Genomic DNA, 27,886 nt, shown 5'->3' with positions numbered 1-27,886 from the left:
TTTTTTTTTTTTTTTTTTTTTTTTTTTTTTTTTTTTTTGCTTGGGGAGGTGTTTGGTTTTTTTATTGACTTATCTCTTCATTTCTTGAGCTTTCAGTACCTTAGTTTTCTGCCTTCCTTCTTTGTCTTGGCAACATTTAAATGGCTCTGTTGAAAGTCAGGACGGTACTATTTCATGCAGTGAATTTTTTTCCATTGATCATCCCAGTTCTAGAAGGTGCTTTAATTCTTTTCCTTATGTCCTCTTTGACATCTCCCCCACTTGCATGTCACTGCTAAAAATAAACCTTGATAAGTTATTATTTTCATTCCACCTGGTACTGCAGTAGTTTACATCTAAATACCACTATTACTGTGCTGATTCAGCATCACTGTTGTTTTCAGGCAACATTTTGTGCCTGAACTCTTGAGCATTCCTTTTTGAATAGAACTGTATTTTGCAGATTTCAAGTGACTTATGTGTCCTCTATAGATGTTGCATTAAGAGTGCTTTGAAAGATGGCAGTAACTAAAATGCCAGTGAATTGGAGTGCATTATCATCATCTTTTAGTTGGCCAGCATTAAAGCTGTAGAAAAGGTCTTTGTTTTTGCTTCTGGAGAAAAAATTTCTGGGGTTTGTATTTTACTTTTTTTATTTTAATTTCAGCAGTTTGAGAAGGGTTTTAAAGTTATATTTTAAGATGTTTCCTTTAGAGGTAAAGAAATACGCAGGTCCTTTTTTGTATAAAGTCAGACCTTCACCTTTTTTTTTCCTGAATGACTTAGCTGATAGCAATTACAATAGCATAATTCATTGTTCTCCAAGAGAGGTGGTTAATGTTTTGGCATTTTCTGACTTCGTAAGTAAAAATCAGTGCCCCATTTCTTTCTGAAGATAGAAAAGCAGCCAGCTTACTAGTGAAACAGGGCTAGCTAGTCAAACCTTCCACTGCCGCATCTGACTGTGAGAGACCTGAGATAGGACTCCATCAGAAAGAGACTGCTGATGTTGGCACATGGCTTCCCAGTGAGGTGTCAGGCTCTTTTAGAGTTTGAGGTTCAGTGAACACTGTCCAGCTCTGGGCTCCCCAGTTCAGGAAAGAACAAGGAGTTACTGTCTACAAGTCTAGCAAAGGGCTATGAAGATGATTAGAGGACTGGAGTATCTCCCTTATGAGGAAAGGCTAGGGGAACTGGGCCTGTTTAACTTGGAGGAGAGACAACTGAGATGGAATTTTATCGTGCATACAAATAACTTAAGGGCAGGATGGGACCTGACTCTTCAGTAGTGCCAGGCAGTGGGCACAAACTGAAACAGAGGGAGTTCCATCTGAATGTGAGGAAAAACATCTCTCCTGTGAGATTGTCAGAGCTCTGGAACAAGCTGCTGGTTGTGGATTCTCCTTCTCTGGAGATATTCAAAACTTTCCTGGACAGAATCCTGTACCACCTGCTCTGCATGAACGTGTTTTAATAGAGGGGATAGGACTAGCTGATTTCCAGATGATTTCTCTTTTCCAATCCCAGCCATTCTGTGACTGTTAACATATCTTAGTAAAACTAGAAGGACAGAGGGATATCTATATGCAAATGTAACTCTGCCTATTAACATCCTGGAAGGCTAATAAGGAATTATTTGAAAGCAGTCGGGTGAGATAATTTTATTAGCTATACTGTAGAGGAGTTTGAGAGTATCTGGAATTATCTAGTCAAAAGGTCTTAGACTCTCCCTCATTGGGAGTTTCTCTTTTTAACAGGATCGGTAATGTTGTGTTGATATACAGATGTTCTCAGTAACTGTGATCTTTATTTAGAAATTTCAAGTGATCAACAGTACTTGTACAAGTAGAAATGTGATTAGAAGGGCCTTTGTGAATTAAAAAAATAAATCTGGAGATAATAATTTGTTAATGTCTCATGCAAACAGAAGGGGTAAGACAGCAAAGATAGGTAGATCTAGCCAAAAAACTGTTAAAATTAATTCCCAGAGTACCAGTGCTAGGAGCTTAGCCTAAGCCAAAAATTATCAGTGGGCTGGGTCTATTAAAATTGGTCCTAAATATTTTAGAACTTTTTCATTCTTACATAGAAAATAAAATTATTAAAAAATAGGAAGTTGATATTAGTGGGAAACTTAATATAGTTTTGTGATTTCCAGAGGAGGGAAAGCATGTAGATTATTTCTGATGTATTGAATACTTGAAATTGAGACTTCTTGATAGCTTAGATGCCCAAACTTACTTGATGCAAACTCACTTTTGGCTCCCATATCTAGTGGCTATTTGCTCAGCAAGTAACGCAGGAACACTAAGTCCTGGTAACTTTTTGCTAAATAGCCATTCGCTTTTATGTCTAGTTGGAATGATCCATGTTCTTTTGAAACACTAGAGGGCTCACTGACTACTTTTGGAGCTGCATTTTGCTTTCAATGTATGCCCATAAAACTCCAAATGTCTAAAGCTAGTATATTCTAAAAGTGCATTTTTTTAGGAGTAAATTTTTTATTAACCTTGCTGGTTTTGTCTAAATCTAACCTTTCTGGAAGAGTTCTAAAAAAATGCTTTGATTAGCCAAAAGAGATGAATTGGATCTCTTGCTCAGTAGATTCTGGTGGGGGTTTTCCTACTGGAATATTTCCTAAAGTTGGGTGTTTTTTTTTTTTTTTTTTTTTTATTTTGTGGGGGAGGGGATGGTTAGTTTGGGGGATTTGTTTGGGGTTTGGGGGGGTTGATTTGTTTGGTTTGGTTTTTTTAAGTACTGTGGGTTGAGGGTTTTTTTGTCTGCTTGACTTTTTGGATTCACGTATTGTAATTTCCTAAGAAATAAATAAACAATTATACCTGAGTAGTTAGCAAAATAAGAGGACATTTTGGGAAAAAAAAAACCAACCCAAGTGTTCACTAGCACACAGTAATAAGTATTATTAGAAGATACTGTCTACTGTCTTCCTGTCTTATTGCCTAGGGGTTGACTAACAGTAGGTAATCTGAGTGGTTTCTATTACCAAATCACACATGCATTTAAGAGACAACATGATTGACATGTCAATCCATTGGGAAAAATCTAAAGGCAACTGAGCGCATATAAGACATCTTGTAGCATCATGCACTTTGTGACTGTTGTGGCTAAACTGAACTGGGTTTGGAGCTGTTCCTGCCCTTCCTGCTTGGTAACTCTAATACTCAGGAAAATCTGACTTTTGGAATCAGTTGGGACAAAAATGATCCTCAGAACAAAAATCTCACTTGCAAAAGTTTCTGTTTTCTGAACTGACTTGGTATGGAAATAGGTGAGCTGCATTTCTTAAGCAAGAGAAGGAGCAAGGATGTGCTAGGAGAAAAAGGACAGAAAAAGGGAAGGAACATTGCAGTACTGGCTTGAGCAATTTTAATTCGGTTAAAGTACTGCGTTGTTAGACACTTTTGATTCATGCCACTTAATTACAAAAGTACTTTAAAAAAAGCCCTCTTGTGTCCCTGATTGAGATTAAACAAATGAAAATATTCTGACATGATTTCATGAGAAAATAAGATTGTACAAAGCATAGGATTTAGCCTCCTGAAATCTTCGAGAATTTAAAGCTGAGTTTGGAGGTCTGGCACATGATGGCAGGGCAGAATAAGTCTTTCTCATATAATAGACAAAATTACCAGAAAATTTCAATTGGTAAATTAGAAAATATGCTGTTTAAATTAGAATTAAATTGGTAAATTAGGAAATATACCAGTTCAGCACTGGGACGAAAAGCCCCATCCTTGGAGAGCTCCTATGCCATTCTGCAATGAAGTTAAGCAATAGATGCTGCTCCTGCCATCCAGCATATTGGTGCAATCCATGGCCTGAGATCGTTTACTTGGGCCTCTTGCTGCCTTTCAGCTGAGATCTGACACCAGGCTAACCTTCTGGTTGAAAATGCTCATGTATTAAAAGCAGTCGCCAATTTTTGCATTTGCAATGCTGGGCCTGTAAGGGCGGTAGCGTAGATTAACATAGATGAATTTTCCTGCAGGATAGATGTGCATTTATGATTCCATAAATAGCAAAGAAATGTTTATGCTCATAAGTAGAGAGGTACTCTAGAAAATCTCTTGTCATCTATTATAGTATGGCTTAATGCAGATTTTTAATTGACATAATTTCTCTGTGGTTTGAGCAAAGGAAAGAAGAAGAGAGAAAGTGCAGGATTACTATTATCAGCATGTCCCAAGGCTGCTGCTTTTAAATTTAGGATTATAACTGTTACTTAACGGAATTATCCTTGACACACATGGCCTCAAGAAGAGGTCTGAAAGCAAGGACAGAGCAGTGTTGTCAGCTGACAGCCTGAAGCAGTATTTTTGAAAAGGTCTGAAATTGTCACTTTTTGTCTAGAAGATGACCTCTGGCATTCCCAACACTGCTCTGTCTTGTGGAAGAAGGAAAGGAGGACAAAAAGGAGTAAAAATCTTTTTTTCTCTTATGCAAAACCAGGCTGCTTGTGGTGCTGCTTCTTTAAAGAAGACTTCCTGAGCAGATGTTAAGGGTGGTGGTTGGTAAAGGGAGGTGTTAGACCCGCTGGAGTGGCAGTGGTTTGTCACTAGGCCTGCAGAGCTGCATGCATTGTTCTCACATTGTTCTTTGGGGAGGAACAGGTGGGCTCCTGGCAATGCACCTGGACCACCCTGGAAAAGCACAGTTTGGGCCAGGTGTGTCTGGTGGTGGTGGTGGTAAAGAGTGTGAAGTGATCTTGAGTCAACCCACTACCCTGACTTCTGATGTGGGCGCCCTCTGCTCTTACCGCAGTGCTGCTGTTCTAGGTTCCCAAGGCTGTTTCCCAAAGCAGTATGTATTTGTGGTGCACCTCTTTTTATGCAAAACATGCTTTTGTAGTGATGTGTTTAGTTGTAAAAGTTTTCTTCTGTTTGTGCAAAATGGCATATGAAAGTAGCTACAGATGCATTTATAGTAACAAAAAGATTATGATATAATAATCTACCATAAAATCTTTCCTAGGTGTTCTGTCTACCCACTTTAGCTTTATTTTACTGTTATTAGCCATATTGAGCTTGAGCCAGCTAGTTTTATGCAAGCAAGTCTGTCAGAATCTGAAAACTACTGTGAGCTTAATTTTGACCTTAGAAAATCCTACTCCAGGAGAAAAAAGCTTTTTAAAAAATGTTACTTCCCTCCATTTCAGAGGTACATGCTTAAGGGAAATAAAATCTTAAATGAATTGATATATAACACAATTAATTACCTTCCTAAAAAACTAATTATTTCTAGACTGTTTTGATCATAAGCTTGCAGATAACGGTAGAAGTGGACAGTCAAGGAGTTCTTATAGTAACCATCCCACTGCCCCCTGGAAAATAGTGCCATCATTATTCTGTAGTGAGTATTTCATAGTTAAAGTGCATACAAGAGGAATTTGGTTAAGAATTGAATTAAATGTGTTTAATACTGAGAATATCCTCAAGTTGGTATTTGCTGTGGCTTCTTGCTAAATCAACATTATAATCCTGCTTTCGTTTCCCTACAGATGATGAAGCATGCCTGGGATAATTATAAGCGTTACGCATGGGGATTAAATGAACTGAAACCCATATCTAAGCAAGGACATTCAAGCAATTTATTTGGTGAGTAGAGTGTATTTTTGTGCTTAGTGACGTTAGCATAAAACATTAAATCAGCTGAAAAGCTTATAGGTGATAAACGGGTTTTCTTTCTTCTGTCTGTCATGCAGCATGATATTTGTCGCTTTTGTTATGTATAAAAAGTAACACTAAATGAAGATGATGCTTTCTATGACTTTTATAGATTCCTGTCTGAATGAGAATCAGTGGAGCATGGCATTGCTCCATGATAAAGATATAGTTTTGTTGCATTAAATACTGCCCTGTCTTAAACTTTTCCTGTGGAGTGGAACTCATTGACATGACATTCAATAAGCAGGCAACAAAAACTCTTAAGAGAAATCCTGTACAAGGTGCAAATGATGCTCTCTACAGTCGTTAAGGTGGCTGAAGCTGCCTGCAGTTTTCAGAAGTTTATTTCCATTCCTTAAAAAAACCTTACTAATCTATATCAGTCAGACTCCCTTATCAGGCTTTCTCTTTCATTAATGTAACCATTATTTGCTCCTCTTAGTGTTGTACAGGTAATGCTAAATAACACCCAAGTTGTTATCAGTGTAGAACAAATATGGGGCTGAAAAGTTCTAGTAGGAGAGGTACAAAAATCACTGCAGAAATCCATTGTAAAGAGGCAAGACTTTTCCAGTGTCCAAGTGGGACATACAGCTGGATAAGTATCTGCAGAGCGATAGCATTCTGAGAAAGCGTAAGAAAGCAGTCCCCTGATCTGTCATCATCAGTTTTGCAGGAAAATGAAGAATTTAACTGTTTGACATCAATTTTTGTATGCAAGTGGCTTCTGTTTTCCAAACAGAAAGCTGAAAAATTGAAAAAATCAATACATAGTTCCTGTTGAAATCAAAACTAACTTTGTTGAATTTTTGGAGAAGATGGTTTGAAGTGGAAACATTTCCTAAAACAGTCTAAATAAAGCACTTACCAAATCCTCAACTATATTTGGAAGTTACTAAGAGACAGAAGTTGTGATTACAAAAATTATTTTGAAAATGCAACATCTATATTGATCTTGCTGCATGGCTTGTCTACCCGAGATGACTTCAAAATGCTACAAAGTAATTATTTTCTAGTTAGTTATTGGACTTCAGACCTGAATTGAGTGCTTGAAACCAGAGTAGTTTGGAAGAACTTCAGGGTTCAGTCATGCTTCTGTTTCCTTCTGTTTTCTTAAAAAAAAAACAACCTAAAATTATTTATTATCTTCAGGTGACCTGTGCAGTTTAATACACTTGAGGAACTATTTAATACAATCCTGTTTTCTCAGAGGACAACAAAACAGCATATAATTTCCTGAAAATTAAAACACTTAATGTAGTTTCACTTGGAATCAGAAGTGGTATAAAAATTTCTAAGGTTTGATAATATTGCATGGAATCACAGAAAAAGCTGTAGATGTGTTGACTTGTGAAATTCTTAAGCAAGATTTCTGTGAATGTTGTTTAAGTTTAAGTCACTGCAGGCACAATTCACTGTGAAACAGGACAAGTGTTGAATTGGAAAATAAAACTGCATTTAAAGGAGTAAGAGGCAGAGTCAGTCTAAATGCAGATCACTTTCTTGTTATGGTCATCTAGTATAAGATCTTATTGCTGAGGAGTTTTCCTTAGAAACATCTTCACTCTTATTGATCTTGATGACAAATCAGAATGAGCAAGCAGCTCTCTTTCTGCTGAATTACTTTACAGAATACCAAAGAGCAGCATATCTGCAAACAGATCTATGTCATAAGTTACCCTTTCCTGAATCCATAATTTCCTTTTGTTTTTTAGAAACAAAACCTCATTTCTCTGAGTGTCCTGGGATGATTAGATCTGATCTTTACCTTCATATTTGAATTAAACAAATTGAATGCCTTCTTTTTCATAAAACAAAAAGAGAAAAGTGTAATCAGTTTGTGTTTTGGGTTTTTTCCTTGTGAAAGGACAGACAAGTTTCCTTATCTCCTGTTTCTGTTTCTTATTACAAAAAAAAAAAAAAACAAAACAAAAAACAACAACAACAACAAAAAAAAAAGTATTACAAATGGTTTACTACTTTTAAGGTAATTCTGAATTGAATTATTTGAGAATAAGTTCAGCTCTGTGTCCTCTGAATTTCCTCATAATCTTCAGAAATCAAGACCTTCAGTTCACTGTCATACATTGTAACTGTCTCCAATTTGTCATGATTGTCTTTTGTTCTTGCTACCAGGTCTCAATTTTTCAAAAATACAAGTTTCTGATTGTCTTAATAAGATAGAACATATTTCATTATCCAGCTGTTTAGTTTTAAGCACCTCTCCTTCTGTGAATTAATTGCTGCAGTTATGTTGCTTTGCATATAATAGGAGTACCTGTTGTGGGGCAGAGACTTTTAGTACCTCACTTTGAGGAACAGCAGATTCCAGTGCTGTGTGGTGCTTTATGTTGCATATGTTGCAAGTACAGCTCTCCTTACACAGAAGGGGAGAGTTGTTTCCAAACAATACTGCTTCTAAGCTTGTTTTTGAAAGTATGCATGCATCGTTCCTTTCTATAATGATAAATCATTTTGTAGATGAATTATAACAGTGGTTGTGTCTTGAAGGAAAGTCATGATGTGTTCCTCTGAAATACAAAATAAGATGACTTTTGAGAGGTGTAATTTAACATAGATGTACCATCATGAATTTGGCAACTATACTAACACTGTACTTCAGCTAGGAAAAGAGGAAAATGGCCAGTGGGATGTTGATGGGACAAAGAATAGGGACAACTGGTTGTTCTGATCTCAGGGGAAGGAAAACAACTCTTCTTTGGCACTTCGTGCAAATTAATAGCAGTAGAGTTATTCTGTAGCTGAGGACTTCTTGTTGAACCTGGAAATAACATTTTATTTGTCCTGATCCCTGGCAATGAAAACAACTTATGAAGACAAGGACCTGCTTTGATCTTGCTAGTATTCTGCAAGCAGTGTGCGTGGAGGGTGTATTTGATAAGTTGAGAGAGTCTTTGGACTATTAGAGTGTAAATATGTCCATGTTATGAGCAGAAATTGCTTTTGTCTCAAGTGTTCACACTAAGAATAATATATCTTTAGGGAAACACTGAAACACATGTAAACTGAAACATTTCTCCTTGAAGCCAAAGCCACATCCATGCTTCTGACCATCACAGTGTCTTTTCAGCACATCCATATACTGTTTTTATTTCCTTTTTATTTGCCAAATTACCTCTTGCCATGTTGTAACAACCATTTGAAAAAGCAGAAACAAAAAGTCATTAGTTGTTGTCTCTGTGTCATTCTTATTTGTTTAATTCCATGAAGCATGGAACTATTTCTAGGTTAATGAAATAAATTGAAATAGCTTAGCACCTCTTTGCACTGTACCTGTGCATCAGCAGAACAGGACGTCTCCTATGCTGGTATGACTTCTGCTGTAAGTACTAATCATTCTCTGAATATACTCAGTAGAAAATAGGCCCTGAGTAAGTGCTGTTAATTTTTAATTCTTTAACCTTTAAAGTGTCAGATTACTGTCAACAATATTTGCTAAAGTAGAGATTTATTAATCTGCTTTCGTAGTGAGAAAGTGGCAAAATCACAATTTTGCCGTTTTTTTTCACAGCACTCTACCTCCAGCCCCCCAGCCCAGGAGCTATTCCTCTCCAAACCTTCTGTACTAATTTTAAAACTAATGAGTGTTGCTGCATTAGCAAAGAGCTCTTTCTATAAGTGTTTTCTGCACTTAAGTGACTGTTACTAAAGGGCTTTTTTAATTGTCTGTAACTGTGTTTCATGTGCAGTATTGCCAGTTTAATAATACTGTAACTTGTGGGCATAGAATAATTAGCCTCTGCAAGGGAAAAAGGATGTTTTCTGAAGGGGAAAAGGGAGGCATTTAATAAATACAACCTGCAACACCAAAGTCCTATAATTTAGTAAGATCCTGCTCCTCCTCATTTAAAGTGGGGGGTTTTTTTGTAGTTTCTTTTATGGAGCATTGAGGTGTATGAAGATTTTTAAAGCCTGCCAAAAGTTATATTCAAAACTGTCTTGCAGTTGTATAACAATGTGTATCTTTAGACTGTAAGTTTATTAATATAGCTCTCAACAATTAATTGTGCATGTATTTAAACTGTATATTAATTTAAATTGAAAGGCTTCAACATCTTCCACCTGCCCCAGTCTTCTTTCTCTTCACTGTTCCTACTGAATTCCTTGAAATTTTGTATTTTGATATGTGGTCTTAACTTTGGAAGTAAGCCTGCCATCTACCTCAACTAAATTAATAGAAACTTGTGTAAAGAATAACATTAGCAGATACGTGGATAAATGACTCAACACAGAATTTGTGAGAGGAGATCTTGTTGCACAACAAAGACGAGTTTATTGTCTTTTTAGATTTCCAAAAGGCATTTTTGAGACTTATTACTAGCCTCTCACAAGGATCTGTTGCTGCTGAGGCCACACTCTCAAATTTAACTAATTTAATTTCACAGTACTGAAAAAACAAATGACCAGAGTGAAGTTTGACAGCACAAATAAGTTACTTGGGTTAGCTTCAACAATGGCAAACTGCAAGCAGTTCCACAAACCCAGAAGGATTCCCCAACAGATGATAACTGCACTTAGAAATAGCAAATGAGAACTACCATTCCTAATTTAAACTGTCACTTAGTGAAATGGGAGATAGAATTCTAAGTTAATACATGGAAGTGGCACACTTGAACCACAGTAAGCGGTAAAGGTTGAAAACTTTTCAGAACAATATATGGAGGTCTATAAAAAGTGGCATAGATGGGATGAACAAGGATTTATTGTTCCTTGTGGGGAATGATACCCTTTGTAAGGGGTGGAAATACCGAATCACTGGGAGGCAAGTTCAAACAAAAGAAGGTAGTTCATAACAAAGCGTGGCTGAGCTGCATGGGTGCCAGAAGTTTGGTGGATGCCAAAAGCTTCCACAGAAAACAGAGAGATTAGCAATGAAGGAAAAATTAATAAAGCTTTATCAAATACAAAGATATTAGAGCTGGCTCTAAAATACAGAGTTGTATAAAATACTAGAGATTAGAAGAGTGTTCTAGAAATATCACAATATTGTTTTATGTTACACATGGAAATCTAGATCTGTCGAAAATTGATCTTATTGTTTCTTTTCCCACTCTTACCAGCTGGTAATAGTCACTGAAATAAGAAATGTTAGTGTTACTGAGGGTTTGCCAGTACTTGAAGTAAGAGTTTCATGTTTTGGCATAGCACACTTTAATAATTAATCACTCTTGACACTTTAAATTGCTAATGATGTTGGATAGGAACCTTTTCAGTGAACTTTATTTAAAGGAAAACACTGTTTTAAGATCTGAGTCAGCTTTTGAAACAATGCTGCAAGAAACCTACAGCTCAAAACAAAATGTTACTTTAGTCAAACCTATATTTATTCTTGAATATGTTGAGAATAATGTAGTTCAGATTTGGTAAGGTACAATGTACAGGCATATAGAGCTGGCAAAGAATTGGATGTGTGCTTGATTTTTTTAGTTTGCGTGGTTAATGTTACAAAGCATCTGGTCTTATATGTTAAGAAAATCAAAAGTATTGTTAGTGGCCAGAGTAAGAAAAAAGTTGTGACAGCTAGTTTCTGGGGTTTTGGCTGGAATTTTGAATCTGAAATGGCAGACTGGAAAGAGATTGTATAGTATACATCTACTTTGACTGAGCTTCTCCAACTTAGAAAAACTGGAAGATGACAAAAAAACCTTACCTCTCTGGCTGAAAATAGAGAAGAGTATAAGAACAGGGTGGGGCCAAATGCAATTCAAGTACAGCTGTGTATAAAATTTTATTTTCCACAGCAGTACAAAATAGCCCTAAAGAGCAGTTCCTCTGACAATAACAGAGGAAACTTCTTGGAACATTTTCACTTTATATGAAGGGATATCTGATTTTTTTTTTGTATTTGCTTGAATTTTTCACATTAAAAAATTGCAAATATTAATGTCATAATAATTTTCATACTTCATATCAAAAACACATATCAGAAAGGTAACTGTTTTTCTGAAAGAAAAATCGACATTCTACTTGTCTTTTCTATCTGTCTTCTACAGTAATGCAAGAATAAAAACTCCTAGCTTATGATGCTTGTTGGAAAGTACACTATTGTAGGTCATGAACCTGATGTGTAGAATGACCTCAGGCCACTTCATAGTTCATCTTTCCTTATCTTCCGTTTTCATCATGTGTTTTGCCACAGTTTTTTCCATTCAGAATATGACACAGAGTCAGCAAAAGAAAAACAGTAGAACTTGAGAAGAGTAAGGAGCCTGTCTTCCATCCTCTTACAGACAGTGCATTATTAAAACATATCTGAAACTTTCCTCCATGTCATGTTGTGTATGATATCCTTGCAGATCACAAATCTTCATCTGTTTGAAACATACATGTATATGAATCTGTTTCATGCATATGTATGTATATATGCATGTATGTATATATATATATGTATATATATACATATATATACACACATATATGTATCTCAGTTTATTCACTGAAGAGGAATGTGCATGTTCATACCAACCAAACTTGGTATAAAAGAGGATGAAAATTATAAACAAAGTGCAGCAATATGCATTGATTCTGACATCCTGGCAGTATTCTGTTTTGGATTCTTCTGGCCAAAATATAAGCCATGTCTGAAAGCCTGGGCTAGACAAATAAAAACTTATTTTTGTCATGCTCTCCAAAGTGTTTGGCTGTAAGCCAGCTGTGGTTTTTAAACCATATGGCCACATCAGCTCAGACACAGAGCTGTGCTAATAAGGTTGTCATTCACATCCACAGCAGTTCTCCCTGCAATGTCACCCTGGAAACTCATACAAAGTTATTCATCCTCTGATAATTTTTTTTTTATTCTGCTATCCCTGCCCACCCCTGAGATGCTACTCCATTCTCTAATGTAATCTTGTTTTTTATTTGCATACACACACCTTTGCATTGTTAGATATTAAAAAGCATGCTATTTAAATAGACCAACTCTACATTACTAGAGGAGATATAGACTGCTCAGTGCTTTATATCACACTATTCTAAAATTCTGGGTGATAAACCATCTTAGTTAATAGTCCAAAAATCTTGTTAGCAATATGTTCTTTTTATTTTCTTCCAGATCATTGCTTAAGATTTGAAGTGTTAAACTGGAAAAGAATCTCTGTAGGTGTTTCTAGATAATCCGTGGAAGTTTCATTTTGACTGATTTTTTTATTTTTTTTTTTTTTGCCTTGTCTTCGGTTAACGAGGTTATAGGCTATTTTATGTGTTCTCTATTAATCACACACATGGAGCAAATGATACTGTTAGTAAAAAGGAGAGCGCAAAGCAAAGGTTTAACAAAGGAAGTAAAATGGATCATATATACAAGTACTTGGTCTGGAGGTTTTGGTAGAGACTAAAAATGTTTCCCTTTGGTAGGCTTGTGCATGTGGTTATTTCTTCTATCATCTAAATTACTCACCTTGAGCTTATGTTTTATGAGTTTCAAGTTCATTTTCTCTGCCATGGGTATACTTCTTTTTTTGGTATTATCTGCAAGACATCTGTTTTTACTTGAGGTATAGGAATTTGCTCCAGGTCTTGTTTGTGATATCTTCCTCCTACCTAGGGCAACTGTGAAACTTTACCATGGTGACTGCATCTTTGCTGGCACTTTCTGTAATGCAGTGCTCGCCATTAGTCAAATTTATATCCAGTACTGTAGGTGTATAGCAAAACAGTCCTCCTGTCCAAATATTTGGTGTCATGTGAGTGTGTACTCTAATTTCCTAGCAATAAACTTTGCCTCTTGTAGACCATGACTGCCATGTAATTCCTTGGGAACATTGTATAGAAACTAACAAGAATGATAACTATATTCAATACTTTGTGTGCTGTGCTTTGAGAAGCATCACTTATATAGGCTTGTGAAGAATTTGATCTTATCATATGGTAAGAAATATTCATGTAACTTCTTTGTATTCCTTCCCCCCCTCACCTGTTTGTCTGACTGGTTATTAATGAACTGTTCAGCATCACAATGTCTGTAATACTCTTTTGTTTTGATTATCCTGTTGGCTGACTTAGTGTAAACTGTAAATGTCCACAAGTCATAATTCTGGCCTCTAAACTGACACTTTAAAAATTTATTCTGTGTTCTTTTGTCTTTATTTTGAAGTACAGCTGTTTGAGACAAACTCGACTAATTGTCACAATAATTGTTTTTTTTTCAGTTTTCTGGAGCTTTCAGAATAATAACAAAAGTTATTTTAAATAAAGTAAGATTTACTTGAGATTCTAGCATTATCTGTCTGCCTGCCTGCAAGGAGAGGTCTGTGCTCTAGGCAGGCCATATAGGCTAGATTCGGAGGCGGGGGGGGGAATCATAGTAAGAGGTGACTCTAAGGGTGATTTCTCAGTAAGCTTTCTCCTTATTTTCTCCTCCTTTTTTTCTGACTTGGTAGTGAGTTGCAGCTCGAGTATTAATCCTCAAAATTGAAAGCTCAACTGTTTAGTGGTGGTGTTAGCTGTATTACAAGAGGATTAACACAACAAATGTGATTGCACGGCGCACCTATCGCAACCCACTCAAACAAATCAGGTTATAGATTATTTTTCCATAAGTAGAGCTCAGATGTATAAGTTCACTAGGAGCTGCTTTTGTGATATGGAGTTACTAAACACCTCCAGTCCTTTTGCAGTAGTGTTTGGAGCAGATGTCCTCCAGCAGTTTTTCACAGTCACTCTCACTTTCTCATTAACTCAGGAAAAATAAAAGTCGCTTAGCCAAGTTTAAAGGAATACTTTTCCTTTAACATGAGAGAAGGGCAACTAAGCTCCAAATGAGCTCTGCAAAGATACAATGTTGTTCTTTCCAAAGTATGCTGCAGTTTTATTAGTGGAATATCTGGAGGAAAATATATAGATTAATTACTTCAAAGTAGGAGAGTGATATTCCAAAAAGGGTTGTATAAGCAGCTGCTAAAATAGAGAAAGGATCTGATTCTGTTAAATGTAGCAAGTAACTGTTATTATAATCTTAAGTATTATTTTGTTTAGGATGGTAGAAATGGAAAATTATTTTCTACCTGGAACTTAAGAAAGTGATGTCAGTCCTGCTATATGGAGCTCTCCAATCAACTCACTGTTTCATGTGGAAGCAGAAACTCATGATGTCAGTAAACACAAGAATTGACTGAAATAGTAGATTACTTTCTTAAATCTGAAAAATTGAATTATGATATTTTATAAGTTTACAAAATTAAGTTTACTTTTTCATCCAGTGTTTCAGAGACAAGATGATAATCAAGTTCTTTAAAGTTTATTGTAGCTACTGTCTTGTTATTCCCGCTGTACAATCAATGCCTGAATAAGTAGTCAGCTACTCACCTGATTCATTAACCCTGCTGTGGAAGAGAGGAATGGGACCTAATTATTTTCTCTGTTGCTTGCAACCTAAATTATTTTGTAATTCTAAATGTTTACTTCTATATCAGAGTCTCTGAAGTATATCATAACAGTGTTTTCCATTCATAATGAAAATTGCAGGAGCAAAGTCCATAAATACAAATTTTAGTAGTTGAAATTGAATTTTTGGCACTATTCAGTAAATAGGAACTGAAACTCTGCTGAGACAAAAGTGGTGATTTGAAATGATCATCATAAATTTGAAGGAAGTAGTGGGAAAGTAGTTTGAGTGACTGTATTTTCTCCCCCACCCTCCACATTAACCTTTCAGTACAAGATCATGAACATTTAATCCATCCCAGAGCAAACATACTGGTGATGTTTCATCTTGCAGTGTTAGGTGAAGGCTAGCTCTTGGCCTTCTCCATAAGATAGGTAGAAGGATGCCATTAATGCAAACCACCAGAACTTGCTCTGGAAATCAGTGTCTTGTAGGCTCTCCTCAGCTGAGAAATCCATGAATGCGAGTTTGCCTTTTTGCCTCCCCCAGTGCTATATTGTGTAGGTTACATGGTGGTGCACAGTATCAGAAAAATTGTTTTCTTAACTGAAATGTGATCAGTACAAACCAGCTTCTTAAAGTTTTTTGTATATTATTAAGTATAAAACCAAAAAATTTAGCTGATGTCTCTCTTTTTTTTTTTTTTTTCACTCCAAACTGGAAAATCAGTAATTTCTCCATTATTGAGATTTATTAAGTTATTTTATTAACTTTACTTTAGACTGAACTCTTCCATCAGTGTTTAAAAATGAAAAACTATGACTGAAAATACTGTGCATCGGAACTGCTCTTGAAAACTTCATTAGTGGAAGAAATATTTAAATATTATGATGTTGTGTTGTGGCATGGGAATCAAAGTTAAAGCTGTGAATTACTAGTTACCACTTGAATGCTTATACACCCAATTTTTAGTTGGATTAATTAAACTCAGATTTTGAAATTATAATGAATTTAAATTAATTAGATCTAACTAAAAAGTCTTCTGTTGGAAAGTAATTAATCACTAGCTCCTCATGTATTTCAGGTAGCATACAAGGAGCAACAATAGTGGATGCCCTTGATACACTGTACATCATGGAAATGAAAGAGGAATTCAGGGAAGCCAAGGAGTGGGTTGAAAAAAACTTGGATTTCAATGTGGTAAGTAGTGTTCTGATGAACATTTAATGCTCTGTTTAGTTTTCCAGGGCCTATTGAGGACTGGGTTCTAAAAGCATGATGCAAGGCTACAGAATTTAGATTGTTGATACACAAAACGGCAAAAAGCTAGAACATGAGAAACTTTACTGTTCTGCTTATATTCTCTTTTTGAATTTAAGAGATTTAGGTAGATAGAAGCCAACAAGCTGGACTGAAGGAAGGAAAAAGGAAATAGAGTATTTGCCATTGTAAAGTAAACAACAGCTTTTTCAGCTTTTTTGGATAGAAGAATCCAGACACTTCAAGCATTAATTTTTTGTTTTGTAAACTCATTTTCACTTTGTGAAATCGTCCCCAAATTTGAGTTGTGTTTAGAGAAAGCTACATGTCATACATACTACTTAGGTTCCTTTGCCTATTCCAGTAAAGTTGAATCCCATGAATTAAGCTGAACGTTTGGCTCAACTAAGCTGCTTTAGTCATATGAAGCACCAGGTCTTCACAACTGCAAGTACAAATCACTCTATTAACTGGCAAATATGCAGCTGAGAGCAAAATTCATTATTGAAGTGTTTATTCTAGAAAAGCCCTGAACAGGCAAGAACCTCTGAAAAACGTCCATTAAATTGAGAAGTCCTATGTTTGATCTTTTTTTCATCTTTTTTTTTCTTTTGTGGGCCAAAGGATTTATTGTAATTGCTGAGTATAGAGAGCTGACAGAGTACTATGTTGATCAATGTAATAAAGTAGGAAGACATTATAGGCATAGTACACAGAGCACTTAAAAGCTCTTGTAGTTGATGTGTAATGTTAGAAACACTTTCTGAAAACGAAGTACTCTTTCTAATAGGTGAGGCAAAAGCCAGGATTAATTAGCTTCTCTTTCATGCTTCAGAATTAATTATCATTTTAAGAAGGAGTTAATAAGAGTGGATATTACATAGTTTATATAAGCAGTAATTTAGTGTGCATTTATATTTACATGTGTGATGTAAATACAGGATTCTGTGTACAGTGCTTCTGAGTAGTGTAAGGAAACTGAATGACGTGCTAACTTTATTTTGTGCATAAGATTTTTTTTTATAAAGAATTGTTATAATACTAACTTCCTGTCTTATTAGCTTGGCATTGTTAAGATGTTTAAAAATCTAAGAAGGAAATAATGTAGAAAATAGCAAACTCCATTTTAAAGGATGAGCTGAGCTCTAGTTGGAGACATATGTAGTGTTGTAGAGTGATTTACATTATTACCTCAAAAATCTTTGTGAGTACATAAATCTTGCTGTATGTCATACTGGAACCTTATGGATGGTATTGCCTACAATTTCAGCTCTTCTTGTTATTGCACTTATTTTTTCCCAGTAATGCTTATAAGCTATGAAGTCTTTCAAAATGTCTGAAATCCTGTGTTGCAGTAGTTGATCAATGCAGTAGTCAAGCAGATTTACCAAAGCTACTTCATAGATAATACTGATACGCATCAGTAACAGTATCTTGTTCCTGATATTCCTGTAAATAGCTGTCTTGAGTCTGACTCCTCACAAAGTTATTCTCATAATACTTCATAATCATATAGGATTGAATTTTACATTGGCATCAGCAGTGAGTAGGTTAATTTTCCAAAACGGGAAAAAGGAAATGAAAATAAATAACTGCAACACCAACTTTAATAAAGGTTAGGCATTTGTTTAGTGGCTGGATTGTTAGAAGTTACTCAACTTTCACTCTTCTTTAGTTTTTCACCTTAAGTATAAGTTCCAGCTTTAAATGCTGTTTTGTATTTGTATCTTACTGTTTAAAAACCAGGAAAACCCTCTGGTTTGTGTTTAAGCATTTATCGTGTATCAGGCATTGCTCATTAACATTTTCTGTGTTATTGTTTTGTATACTCTTACATGCTCATGTTTTAGAAACCTTTTTCTCATGAAAGTGATTTGTTTATAAAAACTGACATGCTGACATATCCTTAAGGGTTATTTCTTGTGAGTAGTATAAACTTGTGTTTAATGTTTCTGGTTATTTCCTGGACAGTGACTGCTTATTCGGGTTTTGGGGAGGCATACTTCGGCTTTATTTGCATAAATAGAGTTAGATTTTCTCTCCGTTTATTCTTAGAACTATGTATTTTGCATGTTAAATTTTCTATAAGATGTTCTTTACAAAAGTAGCTGCGACTATAGTCTGTAGCAGAATCTTTTCTCTGTGTTCTATGTCAATGCAGCTGAATAAAGGAAACTGTTTCAAACTCTAGAAGATGCTCATTGTACAGAACTATTTGGCCATCACTCATTCTCATCACTTGATCATAAAAGTTTCCTAATGTCACTTTGTAAAGTAGGCACTAGTTTATCACATGAAAGCATTTATGGAATAAAAGATGACTTAATGAGAAATGTCATCATCTCTTTATTTGTTAGATTTCAGTCCCGCAATTCAATGAATTGGATGTCAGGGTTACTCTTATTTACTTTTCTGAAAATAGGTTTTGAGCTTGAAGGAAAAATCTAGAAAAGTAAATGACACCTTTCTCATCAAATTTGTGCACTTTAGTAAGCTTGTGAGTGGATGTGTTTGGAAGCTTCCCATTTTGGAGTATAACATGCTTAGGCTGCTGTCATTTTATCTATAGGTGGTAGCCCTGTGATTTTATAACTGAGATATCCATGTTGCAGTGCTTAGAGCTGTTTTTCTGTTCAAGCTGCTGAAATTTTTTGTATTTGACACCTTGCTGAAGTTTCAGCCAAACTGAGCCATTCCTTCAGGCATTATGTTACATTTTCTGATTCTTTCAATGTTTTAAGAGATTTAGACATACCTTTGAAAAGAGTTGGCCTTTACAGTGGCTAAATCCATGCTCTTTGCACCATGGATGTGTGCTCTCTTTTCTGTTAAATCACTTCATCTCCCTGGGGGATTTATCTTTGCTCTTCTAATTAATATAGCTAAGGATTTGTTCTGACCTCCCCATGCATGCTGCTGCCCACATGCCCTTTTGCAGTGCTCGCACACAGCCCAAGGCTGCACCGGACTGGGTTGTATATCAGCACATCAGAACAGAGGAAAAAGGAGCCAGTCTTTCATGGGATCTCTAGGGAGCTTGGCTGTTTCCTAGCTACAGCAACACACTGCTACGTGCTTCTCTGCCCTTATTTTTTATCATATGCTTCAGAACCTGCACACACACACAGAGCATTCATAGCTTTCTGAAAGAGTTTTTGTACCACTACCCAATTTGCGCTTCACACTGGGGTGGAAAAAGCTATTGGTCTCTGCAACTCAAGGGCTGAACCTTGCTGAATCCATGTTTGGGAAGAGAAATAGGAAGAGGGATCTTAATGAGGCAGATGAGGGGGTGAGTTGTTGGGGGTACATGGTGCAGGAGTTGAGCCACATGGCAGGGCAGTGAAGGGTTGGGAGCTGTTAAGTTTTGGAATTGATGATGCTTCACTTCTACACTCAGATACACCACAGCATCTTTAGAATGAGGAACTAAGTGATCTGTCCCCCTCTTCTTCAGCCCTGCTCAAACTCCTTCCCTGCAAAATGGAAGTCTCGCCTATACTTCGTGCTAGGAGCAGTCCTTGGACTACATGGTGTCCTAAAGCATATCTGGACATTGGTTGGAACAACAGAGGGCCACATCAGACCAGACGGTGCTAACAATCAAATGATACATGGGACAGGGCTTGAATTCATGCCCTGACCAGCTGATCAGCTGTGTGATGTTAGTGTAGCCAGACAGGATCAGAATGGGAACAAAATATGGAGCAGAAGGCCTCACACTTGTTGGGATAAGAGGAAAATGGGGAAAGTATGAAGAGCTTTTCATTATTCCCTCTTGAGGAAAGATGCTAATGAGTTGAGGAACTGCATAAAAAGAAGGTAATGAATAAAAAGGTGGGGATATTGTGTCCTGCCAAAGCTCTTAAGGAAAGCTGTTTACAGGGGTCTGTCACCGTATCTGATTTTATAAGCCACTTTAAAGCTTGAAGGCTAACTTTACAGTTCTGATTTTCATCTTTGTGCTTAGCTCTGAAAATTTGAGTATCTACTAAAGAAGTTTTGTCACCAGCTTCATGCAACATGGAAGTTTTGTGATTGATATGTCTCCTGTTTTGGGAGCTGGAAAAAAAAATGGCAAAAAACTAGAAACTTGAAGTTATGGGTTTTTCTCTACTTCATATATAGGACAACATATTCCTTTTCCAAGATCCTAGAATAGCAAATATTATTTGCATCTAATTAATAATGCTTCCAGCATTTATCATTGGCTCATATCTATCTGTGGTGTGGCAGGCAGTAACAGGGCAGACTTTTAGAACCCAGTTTGCGTATTTCAAACTTCATTTACAAATCAAAATCATACTACTTTCAAACTGTAAGTATTATGGTTGACTTGTAATCATATTCAACAGTCCACTACCTAATGTTCTGACTTGGAGGCAGTTGTTTTTTTGGCGTTTTATTCTTGGTGGGTTTTTCTCTTCAAGTGAGAAAATCAGAACGTTTCTTAATACAATGATTTGGAACAAAATAGCTTTCCTATTTAAAAGAAAAATAATTGTGTGGGAGGTGTGAGTAAATGAACTACATGTATAATGGGTCTGTGAGGTATCGTAAGAAAGCTAGACTTGAATATACTTCTTTCATTTTTGGGACTGTTTGATTACTAGTTTGCAGCATAACTTGCGAGTACATTAAATGACAGACTTCAGTGTGATTTGGTTTTGCTTCTGTGTAAGAACTTATTTTGATGGGCTAAAGGGAGATCCTGCAAATTTATTGCTAAATGCACTTCTTTTGCTGCTAGAGTTCATTAATGCCTTCAGTAGCGCTTTATTTTTGTGCCAGTTGAAGAGCTTGCAGTTTGCCATACAGGAACTTGAGCAAGGTTAAATACCATGTTATGCAATAACCAGGCTTTGACACTTGCAATAAAAAGGTTGCTAAAATTGTTTTCCATATCTTTGGGAACTGAATATTTTAGCAAGCTGCCAGTAAATTTCATTTGTGGAATATGAATGAAACTTTTTTTCCCACAATTGCAAGTAATTAAAATCTTGTTTAATTACAGTAGCTGAAAGTGAGCTATTGTAGTACTCTCCATGGCTCCATCATACTTCCTGGACTGCTTGAAAATGCTAAGATTTGTTGCTGCTCCTAACCTTTGTGCTTCAACAGGGGAATACTATTATTTAATAGTAATAACAATTACAAGTTCATCTCATTTCACAGGAAATGTGGGCCCTTTGTGTCCACTTTTTAGTCCAGAATTATATACATTATTCAGCATTGCTCAGTGCAGGGTCCCTGGTGTTCTCTTGCACAGCTTGTTAAACTGCAGGATATGGGCTGCTTGCCATGGTACACCATGGTGTGTGTACTTGGGGGCAGTCACTATACGCCTTGTGTGCAGGAGCAATAGGTGGAAATGCAGATGAGGTGATTAAAGTTCTATGTGCTCTTGGTGGTACAAGAACAGGAGAGCTGAAGGAAAGGAAGTGTATGAAAGAATCTGTGCTATAAATAAGACTGAAATTATTTGGTAAGATTTTTATTATCTTTATGAAAACTAAGAGAGTAAGCTCTTTGTCGAATATAAATTTAGGTGGCCTGATTATTGGGAATATATTTTTCTGTGTAAAGAGCAGAAAGTATTTTCTCCAATTGAATTAGGAATGGCAGAACAAGTAACCAGTGCTGATGAGCTCACACTGGATAAATAAAATCGAGTTGTATTTCAAATGTTGTGTTCATAAATGAGGGTGACTTCCCATGAGAAAATATAGATAGAAATTGTTTGTGTCTTGGTCTATGTGTTGTAGAGAGGAAGACTTTAAGGAAAGAGGTTTTTGGAAACTGAGGGAGTCCAATAGGCAAAGGGCTTTAGGAGAGCCCAGCTGACAGTCATTTGTTGTCTGAACAGTGCTTTTGATATTAAATTCAATCACAGCTGATTGAAGCTTCAGTAGTTTATCAGTTGTAGACTTAATCCTTCAATTTACAGAAGGGTAAGAGAAGTCAAATAGTGAGATGCAGCTAAGATCAGATTGGCCATGTCATAGGCTTGCAAATAAAATAGGAATGCAAGAGTAACACAAGTTAGCCAATGTTCTTGGCACTTTATTTCTCCCCCCACCCCACCCTGTTTGGTTATATTTGTTGCTTTTTGAAGATGGGATTTCCTAAGGTATTATCACCCTCCCTTTCTTTAAAAGAAATTAATTTAATAGATTTACTAGTTAAATCTGTAGTGTTCTGCAGCTTCTTGAGCATTTCTGGAACTATAGTTCCTTTGTTTAAACACCACCCCTCTCCCCGCCCCTATTTTAGCATTTCCCCTTGTCAGGACAAAATGTAGACCTCCAAATATCAGAGCAAGCTGATATTTCATAGAAACAATAAGATCTTAGCACAGTTGTTTACAAACAAAGGTGTTTCAGATATTCTCATACACAGCACGTGGCCATGCAGTCTAGTCGGGGTACCAGTGAAAGGACCATAAAACTAGAAATTGTATGTGTCCAGTTTGTCAGCACCATCTTATACACTTGGGATCTTAAAAAAGGAACAATATAGTCATGTTGAAATAAGCATGCCCAATCACTTCTTACAGAATTTCCATTAGATGTAGTGGAAATAATTCAACCACTTCTCAGACCTGCTGTGTAATGATACAATGATGGTTTGAAAAAGAAGGCTAAATTTGAAGGAGAAAGTAAAATCATGCTTGCCTCTCCAGATGATGAAGTAGAAATTTTTGGAAATTCAGATGGAAGTTTTTCCTGTTATATTTTGGCACTGTTAAATGGATCATAAGACATTTAAGTACAGCTGGATCTAAGAGCAAAATAAAAAATCATATTGCTTACTTTGGATTTGACTGCTGAATAGAAATGTATGGACTTGTTCAAACTGTATGTGGATGATTAAAAATCTGAAAAGAGAGTAATGATCAGGGTGTTGCATCTTCAATGTGTCACACGAAAAATTTTAAAAATCAAACCAAAAAAAAAGGGTCAAGTCGGTGTAGCAGAAATCTGCTACTTTTAGGACAAGTTCATTTTTCTTAACAGACTACTTCTTCACATGAGCTTTCCATGTAGAGATGAATGTATCTTTGACATGAAATTATAAAACTTTGTTTTGAAAATTGCTGTGCTGAGAATATACTAACCTGGTATCATGAGTTTAAGAATAACTATAATACATAGTTATTAAGTGTACAGCTTTCAAATCTACATTAACAAAATGTTTGTCCATTTCATTAATTGCATTTGCTTCAGTGGCTTGTACAGAAATTTTAGTGAAAAGCAAGGATTTTGAACAAAGGGTCAGAGGTGTGTTCAGATGACATATTGGAAATTTAATAACATTAAAACAATGGTTACCTTCAAGAAATGTCCTGAAAGATCACCCTTTAACAAACATTCAAGATTACAGTGCAATTAATCTTTGTAGCTCAACAGTAAAGCCTTTATTTGCGTTTTTTCTAAGTTGTCTTTTTGTCTGTAACTGATTTCCAGAAAAAGATGTCAGTGCACACATACTGAGCTTTTTTTAAAGGGCCTTTGCCTTCCTTGAAAGATAGCCATGGCTTTGTGAATTAAGTGATTATATTAGATCCAGAAGGGCAAAATGTAACATTCTGGAGACAAAATATTCAGGTCATACATCACTCAATTTACTTCAGGCAATTGAAAATCAAAAAGTAATTTAATTCAGTCCTCAAAGGAAACACAAGTGTCTGGGATATCTGATTAACTCATTTCCTCATCTAATACCTACCTCTTTACAGCTTCAACTTTCCCATCAGAGAAAAGTTCTTGACATATGCTGAGGCTTAGGATTCAAATGTAAAGAACCTGAAGTTCTGAAGAAGGTTCTCATATAAAATATACTTCAGCTAGCTCAAACTCCAGGGAAGAGAAATGGCCCCTGTCACTCATTTAATCACCCTTTCTTCAATCAGATCAGCCTTTCTTAAGTCAGACCAGTTCTTTACTAGCTGTCTCAGGTGTTGGATTTAGTTAAGGCAGCCATCTGTATTTAATTTATATATAATGTAGAGTTCTTACACAGGTAGTCTGCTTAGGAGGTGAACAGGTGCATTGTCTAGCTAGTTCAGATTTCTAGAGGATTTAAATGTTTTTGTATCTGCCTCCCCATGTTTAACATATATTATGGTATGATAAAAAGGCATGCACAGAAATGTTAAAGTTGAAGCAACTACCTGTTTCCAGTTATTTCATTTGTCTTCTTGCTGAATTCAGTGAGACAATGACTGAACACTTGGAAGCAGAAATACTAGATTTTGAAAGAAAACCAGAAATGTTGGAAACAGAAATGAAGCTACTTTTTTCCAGAAAGAATAAGAGTAGACCTGTTTTGGAAGAGCAGTGATAGAGGAGAAACTACAGAGTTTCAGTACACTCAAAATTAACTTGAAAAAATGTTATGTTCGTAACACTGCAAGACAGCAAAAATAACTTTTTCCCTTTGCAATTTTAACACATTATGCCAGTCTGAGTTTTCAATAGGTAGATGTATGGGATGGGTTTACTTTGTCTGCCCCTTTGAATTGTGCCTCATGTGTATTAAAAAACTGTACAGACACACACATATATACAATATGAATTATATATTAATCAAAGTAATTCTGTGGATGAAAATATATCCTCAGTTTTTAGAGGAAGAGGTGCAGAACAGATTTTAGAGGAGAAAAGGTGACTGAGTGTTAACTGGCTAGTATTGTAGCAATTCTGCAATACTACAAATCTAAAAACACAATCTGTGAGCGTGTTTTGAAGTCTGCACCTTTACGACTTACAACACACTGAACAACTTTGCAATGTGTCTAGATACCTCTTCTTAGTCAGAGCGCCTTGCAAACTGAGAAGCATGAAGTAATATTTCTAGTAAGTAGCCTAGTGCTTGGATTTTTTTCCTTTTTTTCCTTTTTTTTCTGCAAAGGCAGTTTACTACACAATCCATAGAAAACAGGGAGCAACTTCTTCCCTCCTACTTAGACTGACATCTATATGTTTAAATTAGAAGAGCACAAAATCTACCTGAATGAAAAAAGCCTATAAGCCCTTCAGAGGAAGATTGTGCAGCTCTACCATGCATTGATTTATATTAAAAATAGCTATAGTGTATGTCAGCAAATAGAAAATGGAAAAGTAACTCAATGGAAGCAACAGTAACTCAGAACAAATGAAAGTCAAACACCATATTTATGTGCCAAAAACTTTTACAACATTGACTGCTGTGTGCCATTTTTCTACATAAATACAGAAATATAAAAAGTCATATTACAGAAAAAAGCAAAAATTAAGAAACTTCACTAGATCACCTTTTCAACTGAATCCGTCTAGTGGATTGAATGTCTTGTGTTAGGGTAAAATTGGAATTGACTTGGTGAAGAACAAGAGCATGTAGTGATCATGAGACTCAGATTCTTCATTTGTGTTTGAATATTAAAAGACAAGGAAGAATGTGCTTTGAGATGGATAATGGCTATACTGCTATACCACAGACCTAGTCTCTATCATTGGTAAAGACCAGGCCAGCTTGGGAAGGGCCATCACTGTAATACTGAAAGATCATCTGCTTCCTTGTGAATATACATAATGATTACATTTTTATCATGATCATGTAATTAACTCATTATAATGTTACCTCCTTTTTTACAATAACCTGCATTTAGAATGAAGTAGGAAAACCCTTGATATGACATTCGGATCAAGAGCTTTTCATGCAGTGTCTGAGAAGAGATGGTGTGAGGTGAGGTAGTGTGGGACATGTGATCTGAGAGCACTTTTTGGGCAAGTGATGAATCATCTGCGAGGAGGTATTTAGATATGTAGATTTAGAAAAAGCCTTTTGTCCAAATGGAAGAGATGAAAAACTTAAACAGGATGAGGAAAATGGAGAGGCTATTATGTTAACGTGAGGAAGAGAAGGAAATGCTTTAAAATGCTTCACAGAATCACAGAATATGCTGACTTGGAAGGGACCCACAAGGATCATCGAGTCCAACCCTTAGCCCTGCACAGGACCATCTCCAAGAGTCACACCATGTACCCGAGAGTATCATCCAAATGCTTCTTGAGCTCAGTCAGGTTTGGTGCTGTGACCACTCCCCTGGGGAGCCTGCTCCAGTGCCCAACCAACCTACCTTTTTCTAGTATCTAGCCTTCCCTTTATCTTCTGTGTTTTGCTATGCACAGCTGTTGTGCCTTAATATCTGCATGTATATACATTCAGAGAAAAAAAAAAAGAAAAAAAAGTAAACCCAAACAAACAAACCTGCATAGAAATAAATGTTTGTTTATTTCAACAGAATGCTGAAATTTCTGTATTTGAAGTGAACATACGTTTTGTCGGTGGACTGCTTTCAGCTTACTATCTTTCAGGAGAAGAGGTAAGATATTTCACATGCATTATCTGACGTATCATCAGCTGGATAAGTTGCAAACTTTTAGTTTAAGAATTTTATGTATCCAAATTAAATTTGTTTAAAGCTTAGAAAACCAGTCCAGTGGGTTTTCTTCTATTACTGCTGCTTTCTATAAGTCCTAAAGCTGTTATTTCATCTGAGTGTTACATGATACTCAGGTTCTTTTTCTGTGTTGAAACCATACCCAGTACATTCTTATTGGGCTTTTATAGTGTGTAACTGTGGAGTTCCTATGCTATGATAGTGGTAGATTTGGTGCATCAGCTTGCTGCTTCCAAATGGGTTTCAAGCATATCCTTGAATTCCTATAACCTCTACTTCTGTTGGCCTTCCTGAAGATGAAGCTTCAACTCAGATGGAAAAGACACAAAAATGTCAAAGACATGAAAACTGGTAAGCCTATACATGTGAATGTCTTTAAAGCGTTAATGACTCATTGATCTCTGTTGCCTTTCATGGGTTCTGGAGAGAATGAAGATGCAATTTCAGCTAAGAGCTTTGACTAAATGCAATTCTGTAATATTTTTGGAGAAAGCCAAAAGGCTCATGGGTCACAGGTACCACTTTAAGTCACAGGTACTGTGATATTTTAAATTTTTAGCTTGTGCAGTGGGTTGACCCTGGCCAGATGCCAGGTATCCACTACAGCCACTCTCTCACTCTCCCTCTGCAACTGGACAAAGGAGAGAGGAAAAGAAACAAAACAGCTAAGGATTCCTGAGTTGAGATAACGACTGGGAGAGGTCAGTTACTCATTACCTTCACAGACAAAAACAAACTCAAAGTGGAGATAGTACTTAAATTTATTATTAACAGGATAAAAAACAAAAACTGAGAAATAAAACAGTCTTAAAAATACCTTCTCCCCACCCCTCCTTCCATGTTCTCCCTCCTCTCCCCCAGCGGTGCAAGGTGATGGGGAATGGGAGTTATGGTCAGTTGTTGTTTTCTGCCACTGCTCAGGGAGAGGAGTCCTTCCCCTGCTCCCATGGGGTCCCTCCCACAGGAGACAGTCCTTGATGGACCTTTCCAGCATGAGTCCATCCCTCGGGAAGCAGTTCTTCCCAAACTGCTGTCCCATGGGTCACTCCTCCATGGGGTACAGTCCTTCACCAAAGAGCTGTACCGATGTGGGTCCCCCAGGGGAACCACAAGTCCTACCTGGGAAAAACCTGCTGCAGTGTGGGCTTCCCTCTCCATGGGCTGCAGGTCTCT

At 36.5% G+C, this 27,886-nt stretch overlaps 1 protein-coding gene across 1 annotated transcript in view; it reads left to right on the top strand.

Moving 5' to 3' along the window:
• The window catches only part of LOC114067076 (mannosyl-oligosaccharide 1,2-alpha-mannosidase IA-like), a gene marked incomplete at its 3' end in the record, with an annotated part of 58,221 nt that extends 31,586 nt beyond the window's left edge, over positions 1–26,635 (top strand). The window contains exons 2-4 of the mRNA XM_027902266.1: positions 5,498–5,594; positions 16,094–16,209; positions 26,555–26,635. Of these exons, the coding sequence (XP_027758067.1) occupies positions 5,498–5,594; positions 16,094–16,209; positions 26,555–26,635 (294 nt within the window). The remainder of the gene's footprint in view (positions 1–5,497; positions 5,595–16,093; positions 16,210–26,554) is intronic.
• Between the last annotated feature and the right edge of the window lie 1,251 nt (positions 26,636–27,886).

The sequence above is a fragment of the Empidonax traillii genome, unplaced genomic scaffold (genome assembly GCF_003031625.1).
Source record: "Empidonax traillii isolate 1590-97213 ecotype Southwest subspecies unplaced genomic scaffold, ASM303162v1 scaffold858:size584839, whole genome shotgun sequence".
NCBI classification, from domain to species: Eukaryota; Metazoa; Chordata; class Aves; order Passeriformes; family Tyrannidae; genus Empidonax; species Empidonax traillii.
Note: the sequence above shows the minus strand (reverse complement) of the source record. Positions and strands in the feature narration are given on the sequence as shown.